Source organism: Hevea brasiliensis, chromosome 8, assembly GCF_030052815.1.
Source record: "Hevea brasiliensis isolate MT/VB/25A 57/8 chromosome 8, ASM3005281v1, whole genome shotgun sequence".
Taxonomy (NCBI): Eukaryota; Viridiplantae; Streptophyta; class Magnoliopsida; order Malpighiales; family Euphorbiaceae; genus Hevea; species Hevea brasiliensis.
In genome coordinates this window covers 4,689,282-4,700,034 of record NC_079500.1, presented here as the reverse complement: position 1 = coordinate 4,700,034, position 10,753 = coordinate 4,689,282, and the positions used below count along the sequence as shown (strand labels likewise).

The following is a 10,753-nucleotide window of genomic DNA, read 5'->3' as shown; positions in this document are numbered from 1 at the left end:
ACTCAGATGCATTACCTTTTACATATTGTTGAAAAGGTACGAAAAAGAGTTCAAAGAAAATTATTAATTGGATTGGACTTTGTGGATAGTGTATGCTTACAGTAAACTTGAGCTTATATAAAAATAAATTTTATTAATCAGTAAATAAATATTTATATCTATATTCGTATATTTTATATAAATATTTTAATTAATTTTACATATATTTCACTATAAATATTTAATTTATTAATTAATAAATTTATTTTAATATAAGCTCAAACTCACCAAAGTACAATGAATTGTCATGTCTTGCCCTGCTCCATCTTGCCCACCGTACACACAAATGGAATCCTGAAAAGTATAAGATTATTTAGCCAGGAAAGGAAAATTATCAGAAGAAAACCATAGTTTAAAGTAATTTTCGGGAAACAGCAGTGAAACCAATTAAATACAATAATATCAATATCAACCATGTACAAATCAAACGAATTTGCATTTGTTGATGTTTAGCCAATGTTTCAACCCTGGGAATCCCTAATCAAGACTTGACAAATACCAGGTTTACTTCCTTGACCCAGTCCTGCTCCTTTTCTTGTCATTATACTCGTTCCATTCTATTGGGTGAAGAACTATTAATATCAGACATTTACAACAGAAAGAAACCACAATTTCAATTTCACTCAGTCCCAAGGTTTTAAGAGTCACGGGTCAGAAATTGACTGTGGGCTTGATTTCCACTAACGGCACTAACCGACATTACTCCAAGTTGTTCTCCAATAGATCCTCGAAGCACAAGAAAACTCTCATGGTCAGAATGGGAGTCAGAAATGGTTTGGCAAGCCCACTACAATGCATGAGCTAACTCTAAGATGTTATTTTAACAGAATTACACTACAATGCTAGATCAAGATGCCACTTGAAACTTAACAGAGCTCTCTTTGATTGGGATGGGTTAATACTTCTTCCAATAGATATAGGTGAGTTAGCACTACATTCTCATGTGATAGATTGTGTGTCGTGTGTTCTGGTTAGTTCTTTGGATCTGTTGGAACACCTGGCTGACCTAGCAAGATATGTAGTTAAACAAAGAAGGTCCAGGAGGTTTGGACCTTCATTTATGATGCCAGTCCATCCTAGGCTTTACTGTCCATAAGCACACTAGTAGCAGATTTAACAAGATCACTCCAATACCAAAAATTGAAGCCAGCTTCATCCACTATTCTCCTTCATCACTATCCATATTCTGAATCACCATCTTATAGGTTTGGAACCATAGCAGACACGTTCATTTACTCAGCATGCTAGACGTCTCCATGAGCTTCCATACCTGAATCACAACATTTATGCCACAAACCAAAACTCATCAGGACAAATTTGATCGCATAAAAATAGGTATAGTGACTTTTCTGACCTAACACAGATTAATGACATAAATGGAGGCAGTTTGCTGCTCCCCATCACCGTCAGATCCACTAGAATGCAGAAAAAGTAATTACCGTAGATAACATATTTTCTTCAAAAAAACTTGAAATATATGAGCCAGAGCTTTTGAGAATCGTCCATTCTATGTATTTGCCTGTCAGTTATCAGACAATATGTCAATTCATGGCTTTTCAAATAGAGACTTGAGCAATGAGAATTAAGAAGGTTAATTACACTTGCAATAATATAGTAGTCTTAACTATGGCTCCACCTGTGGTTAAAGAATATTCATTGTGAATGACATCCATCTGCACATGGAGACTGTTCTGTAGGACCAATATTGTCGTTTCTCACACAACCCAAAATGCACTCCTACAAAGCAAGACATGGAAACTTTCTCTCTGCTGGGACCACAGCACAATGTGGTACAAGATTCATGGCTCCTCTATATTTTGGTGACTATCAGTGACACTGTCAAGCTGTAACTTTGACAAATACAAATTTAATAATGTTGTTTGAAAGCCCTGTCCACTTTCCACCCTGGTGCAAGGTGCTCCCCATTCTCTCCATAAATCCTATCAGAAGAAGGGGAAAATTGAAAAAGAGAGTAACAACAAGAATTGATATATAAACACAAGACAAACTTGAATCAAGAATACTGTTGACGGCATTGAAGATGAAGCACCCTACTTGTGTGAAAATCATGCGCTAAAGAAATAAATAAACCATATGAAAGCCCCTAAGTAGTGTGCTTGGTTTAGCTTATAAGTCAATTAAATTTACTTATAAGTAAAAAATTGTAAGTAGATTAATGTTTAATTTGACTTATAAGTTACAAATTACTTAAAATAAGTCACAAGTCATAAGTAAGATACCATTTACTTATAACTAATCTATTTATTTTAAAACTACTATTTGACCAAGTAAAACACTTAATTATCCTAATAATTTTTAAAAATATCAGCACTATCCTCATTTTAACAACCGCAACACTCAATTACATATCATTTCTGATCATTTTAACAGATTAAGTTATTTTTAAGCACTTTTTAACAAAATATTTAAACTATTTAAAAGTTAATTTTAATTAGTTTTACCAAACAATTAAATACTTATTTTTAAATTGACATATAAATTTAAAATACATTTTAAATCAAAATTTAAAATAAGTAATTAAACCAAACACTTTCTAACCTTCATACTTTTATGTTGACCTATTAAGTCACTTGACTTTTACTTTCAATCCTGTTCAAACATGTCAGCACGCGTGCTTGACATGTACACTAACTAATGCATCATAAAAAATTAGCTGGAACAATTTGCTGATGTGGCATTATTTCTCTCTCTAGCCAAAGGGTAAATATTCTTCTTGATAAGCTCAAGTTGACTGCAGGTCAACCCAGCTGGATAATATGGGTTCTGTGACTGTTGTAGAAATCCTGATAAAAGAACATTCTCTCTTCAATCCATTTCAAACCAACACATTATCAATAAAAAAGTAATCGTTCTCTTTTAAACCAATGAACCAAACACCTAAAACTGAATCAAATCATATGCCAGAGGGTTTGATTGCCTTATACACCTGGATTTCTATCTGCTTGTGCCCGCCCCCATCCTTTCTTCTCCTCCTTTTGTCCTCAGGCCTCAACAACAGAAGAAGAAGAAGACATAAGAAAGTAACCAGAAAGAAAGAGGATATGGAATCCTATTGTGGTAGTAATTGCGGTTGCGGGAGGCCAACATCCTCATCTGGTGTGCTTTCCCTTGCTAACTGTAAGGTAAGATGCATGTTACTTCATTGTTCAGTAAGACAGTCAACAATGGATTTAAACAACAGCTAACTAATGGCTGTTAAATATCGAATTTTGGGGTTACCACTACTGCCAATATGCAATGGATTTTTTTTTTTGGATAACAAATAGTAAGCCTTTATGGCTGCTGTTACCATATAAATTGCAAGCAATAGGCAGCAGCAGCAGCAGTAGCGGCTATCCTAAGCTTCCAGTCAACTCTCCAATCCAAAAAACCTACTTTCAGCCTCCTTATGTCTCAATACTTCAAGTTAACTCTTCATTTTACTTACAATCAGACTATCAGTAAAGAGAAGAAAAAAAAAAAAAAAAAAAAAAACTACTGTCTTCACATTTTACTTTGAAAGACAAGCTAACTTTTTTTTCTTAAAAAAAAAAAATGTTTTCTTTTTTGCTTATTTGCATTTGCAAATTTATTGATGAAAGATGTAATATATGCTGTAGTTATGATAGATCTACAAACTTCACTCATTAATTTGCTAGATCTATAATTCTTTCAAAAAATTTTCAGATATTTAGAGGATTTCTTTCAATAAATTACATATAATCATATATAATCAAAATTTAACCATAAGTTGGAAGTTCAGCTTGATTCATATTCAAAATGTATAAATCTACAAATTAAAAAATGCATCAGTAAGTTAAAATGTAACAAAAATAGTTGAAGTGTAGTGGATTTACGCTCACTAGTCAGTTGAATTTCTTAATTTTAATTATTCTGTTAATATTTATTAATTTACTTCATTTTGCAAATTTCGTTTAAACAATTTTCGCATTGTTACCTGCGACAACCCCATTTCCATTACACATGATCATGACCATTATTGCAGCCACAACAGCAATTTCAATCCATATAGTCAACTCTAAAACTTTTTGCCTTCTTACTTTTGAGGGAGAGTTGATTAAGATGGTTTGGTCACGTTCAACGTAGAGCATAGAATGCCCTAATACGGAAATGTGATAGGTCAGTAGTAGAAAAAGTTAGAAGGAAGAGGGTGACACAAAAATGATGTGGAATAGTATCAAAAGATTTACAATTTTTAATATCGACACAAAATTGGTCTCAAATAAAGTTGAATGGCGAAAAAGAATCCATATGGTCGACCCTAACTAGTTTAGATTAAGACTTATTTGTTATTGTTGTTACTTTTGAAGAGGCATTGAGATATAGGTAAAGGATGATATTTTATGGTGAAGGTTTTTTTTTTTTTTTTTTTTTTTTAATTTCATTGATGACACCACTGACTTTCTTTAATTATTTGTCCATATATTTTTTTCTTTTTTTGAATAATGACTTTTTTTAATAGCACTGATTTTTCTTTTATTTTCTTTATAGATAACAAAAACATGAAGTGGAAGATAGGGAATATGGTAACGATTAAGCATATCACTTTTTTTTTTTTTGGAAATCTGGATTTTAATTACTTCAGATTCATTCTCTTCAATTTGAATTTTTTTTTTTATTTTTTCTTTTATTCATAACACATTTCTACTTTTGTAGTTTTTTTTTTCTCCCCTTTTAATAGAGCTGAATTGCGAAAAAAGAATCCACATAGCTAATCCCAATTAGTTTGGGATTAAAGCTTATTTGTTGTTGTTCTTTAATATTTAATGGAGTCTAGCAATAATAAGGTGAGGATAGGACGGGTACTATCCCAATCCTATCATTTTTTTTTTGAATCATGCTTTTGAAACATTGCATGTATTTTGACGTGCATTGTTGACATGTCCAAAATGGACTTGATCAATAGAAGTTAAGGGACTCAATAGGTTGATATAAAAGCAGAGAGATCAATCGGTTTTTCTTCATGAAGTTCAAGGGCTTCCATATAGATTATTCCATAAACAGAATACAAAGGGTACACTAGTTCAAAAGAAAAATACTTCCACTGAACCAGTTAAAATGAATCTAAAGTATATACACAGCATAAAGAAAATGCTCTTTCAAAACTATCCATAGCAAGCTTACTAACTACCATGGTATTGGTATCTTTTTCCTTTCCCACAAAATGAGAATAACAACTGACAGAACATACTCACATTAGTTGTTGCACTAATGGCTGCAATACTTCAGATTTTTCCCATTTCTTGTTTTCTTCAATCCTATATTACACCAGGAAATTTCAAAGAATGAGAAAAATATTAGAAGAAAAAATATTCAATTAATGAGAATAGTTCTGCATCAATATTGCGTATACCTGAATTAAAAGATAGAATCTCAACTTGCACTTATCCCAAAAAAAGCATAAAATGATTTGCTAAAATCAGTTCAATCATATGTCTTCGCCATCCATCTCCATGCATGGGATGTGTACTATCAGGGGCCAGCACATGCCTTTCTTTGGGAAGCACTGTTGTTTTAGAAGTGGACAGTCCCTAATGCTGAATCTTCCAAGTGTGGGAGGCATGCCTTCACTTGGTAAAGACTGAAGCTTAGGACAATCAACAATCTCTAGCTCTTCTATAGATGTGAGACTTTGCAGCTGCACGGATAGGGATTCCAAATTTGGGAGCCCTCCAATATAAATAGACATTAAAGATGGAGGAAGCAGAAACTTCTCATTAGGAAAGGAAACTGTATTTTTAAAGCATCCACCAGCAATGCTTAAATCTCTAAGATGGGTTAGACTTTGGAAGTTCCACTCTGACATTGACAGTTCAATATTTCCACAATCCCAAATTTCAAGGGACGTTAGATTTGGAAGCAAATCCCCTTGCGGAAAGGACACAAGACTTGGACAGTTGCATACTGCTAGCTCTTGAAGAGACATTAGGCTTCTCATCTCACCAGGAAGAGTTTTCAGATTGAAGCAATCATAGATATTCAATGTTCTGAGGTTGGGGAGGGACAGGCCCACTTCAGGAAACGACCTTAGACCAGAGCAATAATTTATAGATAATTCAGTGAGACAGGAGAGGCTGTTAAGGCACTCAGGCAAGCTTTTCAGAATGGTACAGCTCCAAATATTATTGTATTCAATTGATGTATTGTCGTGCAGCATCCTTTTTGGAAGTGGCTCCAGTTGTGAGCAGTCTGAGATCTTAAGTGTTTTAAGTTGAAAAGGTAATTTTCCTGATGGGGAGGATGTTAAAGATGGACAACTAATGATCTCCAAGTGTTCCAGATGAGACATGTTATTCCTGCTTATTAATCCCTCAGGCAGAGACTGGAGTTTTGTACAGCATCGGATTTTCAACACTTTCAGCGTCATGGGTAACTCGCCTTCTGGAAAGCACTCAAGCGAAGGACACTCTTCAATCTCCAATTCTTCAAGAAGACACATATTAGTTCTGCAACTGAACCTCATCATACCATCAGGCAGGGACATCAGAGCTTCACAATTCTTTAACACAAGACATCTTAGTGAGGACAAGACTCCTGCTTCTGGAAAAGATGCAAGTTTTGGGCAAGATTCAACATGCAGATCCTTGAGAGACTGAAGGCCATGCATCCCACATGGCAGTTGCTCCTCCTTATTGCAGACTGATAATTCCATATGTGCACAACCATAAAACATATCATTGGCATTCTCTGTTAATGACACAAGTTGAGGACAGTCCTTAATTATAATGCGTTCAAGACCGAACACTTTTTCTAATCCAGTTATCCGATTCCACAGAAATGTTAGCTTTGTGCAATTAGAAATAACCAGAACTTTAAGTGCTACCAGTGACTGCACAAAAATGTCCTGCAAACAAGAAATATCTGCCATGCTCCTGATCGTCAGTGTTGTCAAGGAAGTGTTGTCAACCATGTGTTTTAGTACCACCTGACTGCACTCTTCTAACTTCAGCTCATGAAGGGATGGAAGGCTTATAAGTGAATTTTCCAATATTGGGCAGTTGCATATTGTGAGCTTTGCAAGTGAACAAAGGCGTTTAGGTAATTTCCCAGTTAACTTGGGACAATTCAATAATGTAAGTTCTGAGAGACGAGGAAATATATTGTCGGGTTCTTCATTGTCTCCATTAGAAGACAACCACAATTCCCATACCAACATATCTTCAAATTTCAGTGTCTCTAAAGATGGAAAAGGCACAGCCAAAGGAGAACCTTCTCCATAAAAGTCAAAATCAACAGTCTTTACTGCATCCATACCTTCTATACAGAGACTCCTAAGTAAAGGTAGTTTACCAAGAGAAGGTAATGAAGTACAATGTCTACAACAAGAGAGTTTTAGTTGCGATAATTTAGCAAATGAGGGATCCCCTATCCACAATGGGAATTTTGCACCTCCATAGAATGAAATGCTGAGAGCTCTAAGACTCGTGCAAGGTTTTAGCAAATTAAGAACTCGCATTTCACATTCCTTTTTTCGAAGATCATGAAAGTTGCAGCTCCATTCCAACCCTAACTCAACAAGATTGTGCTTTTTTCTTATATTAGCATCAAATGCATGTCGACCATCTGCCACATTATCCAATCCCATAATGGAAAGTTTCCCCTGAAGATGCTTCAAATCTTTTAGTTCACTAATCCTGTACCCACAACCTTCTCCCAAGATAAACTTAGACAATGTCTGAAGACTAGTCAAATTACCTATCTGCAAAGGCATCTCATGCAAATTGTGAGTATTGGTAATATCTAGATGACAAAGGTTAATCAAATTCCCAATGCCTTGCGGCAACTTAGTAAGCTCTGTGCAGCCATATAATAACAGTGTTTCTAAGTATAAGAGAGTGCTTAAGGATTCAGGTAACCATTTAATTTTGGTGCAAGACATATTGAGATACCGTAAATGCTTCAAACTAGAGATTGAATCTGGCAGCTCGTTAATTTGATAACCACTGAATGATAGAACTCTTAAGCATCTTAATTTTGGCAGCATGTCATGTAAGACTTTCTTGCTTAAGTAGCAACATGCCCAAGGCAATGTACGAATTGGTAAGGCAACGAAAGTTCTTAAATGGTTCATTGTACCTAAGACCTCAAATCTGTTCCACACTTCATATGGACGACGAATGAACGAAAAGTGGCGAGCATTTTCAACAATTTGACGGAGCTTGTTATCTTCAAAATTATCATTTAAATTCATGCATATTTCTCCAGCAACTGTTTGAGCCAGATCATTGATAAGATCATGCATCACAAACTGCGATTTCTCAATGCTTGATCTTTGAAAAAGTGACCTTGATAATAGTTGATTAAAATAAGAGTCTAGCTCTTCCATCGGCTTCTTTCCTTCTAGTTCTGGCAGAAAACCCTCAGCCATCCATAACAATACCAATTCATCTTGATAGAACTCGTAGTTCTTTGGAAATATTGAGCAAAAAGCAAATAATGGCTTCAAATAAGAAGGAAGATAATAGTAACTCAATCTCAAGGCTGGAAGAATGCCACTCTTGTCTTCTGGCAAATGCCAAATCTTGCTATTCAATACATTTTCCCATTCATCCTGATCAGTATTCATGTGCAACAAACTCCCAAGTGTTTTTACAGCCAACGGCAGTCCTCCACATTTCCGAACTATCTTCTCACCAATCTCCTTTAGATTCAAGTGACCATCAAAGTTTCTTCTTCCTAATGCATGCATTGCAAACAAAGACAGACAATTGTCAACTGATAGCTCCTTCAAAAAGTGACCTTCAACGGTACCCATAATTGCTGCAACACCATGATTACGTGTAGTGACAATAATTTTACTGCATGGAGATCCCACTTGGAAAGGCTGACGAAGCACAATCCAATCCTCATACTTCTCACTCCAAACATCGTCTAAAACAATCAAATACCTCTTCCCCCTCAATTGTTCCCTCAATGCCACTTGAAGCAAATTTAAATCCTTTACATTGAAATCCCTCATAGTTATGGCCTCAAGAATCGTTTTTGTCACCCTAACAACATCAAAGTCCTCAGAAACACAACACCAAACTTTTAAATCAAACCATTCCACTACTCTGCTGTCATTGTAGACAATCTGCGAAAGAGTGGTTTTGCCCACTCCGCCCATGCCAACTATAGGAATCACACAAACCCTATCATCACAACCTTGTCCGCTCAGCAGCAACTGAATAATCTTCTCTTTCTCCTGTGCCCTGCCACACACTACACGTTCATCTACCAAAGAACTAGTGGGTAATCTTTTCAACGATTTACGACTCCCATCATCGGCACCATTCTCTCTCAGCTCTAAACTATTCTTTTTCTCAATAAGTTCTTGAAATTTAGCGTTAATAGTCTCAATCTCAGACTTCATTTTCATATTAAAAAGGACACGATGAGGATTCAAATGATCCAAAAATCTAAGCATAACACTCCACACCTTACTCGAGCTCCCTTCTCCTCGTCGCTGCTCAACTTGTTGTTTCCGTCGCAAAACCTCGAAACAAAACTCGTCGAGGATGTCTTCCGCATCGTAAGCCAAGTCTCGAAGCTCTCTCAGCCAAATCTTAACGAGACGGTTACTAATCTGCTTATCTTCAGCATCTGCCAGCACCGCCTTTACTGTGGAAAGCGTTTTCTCCATTTTCTCAAGTTCCACTTGGAACTGGGCTCCACCGGCGGACTCTAGGATGTCCGAAGAGGTCAATTTGTTGATCACGCAATCGATTGCAGCGGAAACGATCATATCTGCCATTAACAAGCAGCTCCCTTGCTTCCAGATAGGGTGAAAAAAGAGAAAGGCTTGGGTCGCTTCGACGTTACTTTCCTTTTCGGGAAATGGAAGAATGGAACGATTAAGAAAACGCTGTGATGCGAAAGACTGCAAAAGCTGGTAGCGGAGATTTTACTTATTTTTAAATATAATATTTAAAAAATAATTAAAAATTAAATTTAATAAATTAAATTATAAAAATATTAAAATAATAAAATTATTTTTTTAAAATTATTTTTTTAATAATATTTAAAATAATATTTTTATTCAAAAACGTAATTTCAAATTTTGAAAGGGCTAACCAAATCTCAGAACTATCATTAGACCCACCAGATCATAGTTACGTTACGTACATAAGTTGTTTAAAAAACCTGCTTTGAGTAGACGTAAAGTTAGATCGTTTCAAATAAATTACTTTTTAATTAAATAAGTTATTTTTTTAATTTTTTTTATAATTTAAAATTTATTTTTATATTAATTATAAATTAAAAATAATTTTTTATTAAAGAATAATTGAAATAAAAGGATAACGTCGAAGTGATTATTATTGTTATTATTGATCACTTTTAATGACGATAATTATTTATTCAAAAATTTTTTTTTAGTCTGATAATTATTTAATTTTTTTCATATTTTTTATTTAATAAATTTTAATATCAATTAAATTATTATTTAATTTTATTTTAATAAAAATAATTAAATAGTTTTTATATTTTTAAAATTATTATTATTTAATTTTTTTATTTTAATAAAATTAATTAATTTTATATTTTAAAAAATATAATTCTAGATAAAAAATAAAAATTTTATTAAATAAAGACTATCAAACTAAATCTGAATTTATATGTCACGACCCAACCTATGGGCCGGACCGGTACTAGGACCTGGGCCAGCGTAAAGCCCCCGAGGTCCGTAGTAAGCGCAACTATTCCTTAACCCAAC

At 34.5% G+C, this 10,753-nt stretch overlaps 1 protein-coding gene across 8 annotated transcripts; it reads right to left on the bottom strand.

Annotated features, from left to right (window-relative positions):
• Positions 1-268: 268 nt before the first annotated feature.
• On the bottom strand, positions 269-9,939 carry LOC110667982 (putative disease resistance RPP13-like protein 1). Of its 8 annotated transcripts, XM_058151009.1 has the most exons (8): positions 5,414-9,939; positions 5,256-5,318; positions 2,987-3,175; positions 1,676-1,979; positions 1,479-1,558; positions 1,092-1,309; positions 734-765; positions 305-333 (listed from the first exon to the last, which is right to left on the bottom strand). In XM_058151009.1, the coding sequence occupies exon 1, from the start codon at positions 9,791-9,793 to the stop codon at positions 5,489-5,491; it is 4,305 nt and encodes a 1,434-aa protein (XP_058006992.1). In that variant the 5' UTR covers positions 9,794-9,939; the 3' UTR covers positions 305-333; positions 734-765; positions 1,092-1,309; positions 1,479-1,558; positions 1,676-1,979; positions 2,987-3,175; positions 5,256-5,318; positions 5,414-5,488. The 8 variants fall into 8 exon arrangements, with proteins under 8 accessions (XP_058006993.1, XP_058006995.1, XP_058006992.1 ...); XM_058151010.1 differs by lacking the exon at positions 734-765 and having other exon boundaries at positions 269-333; XM_058151012.1 differs by lacking the exon at positions 734-765 and having other exon boundaries at positions 269-333; positions 1,174-1,309.
• Positions 9,940-10,753: the final 814 nt, after the last annotated feature.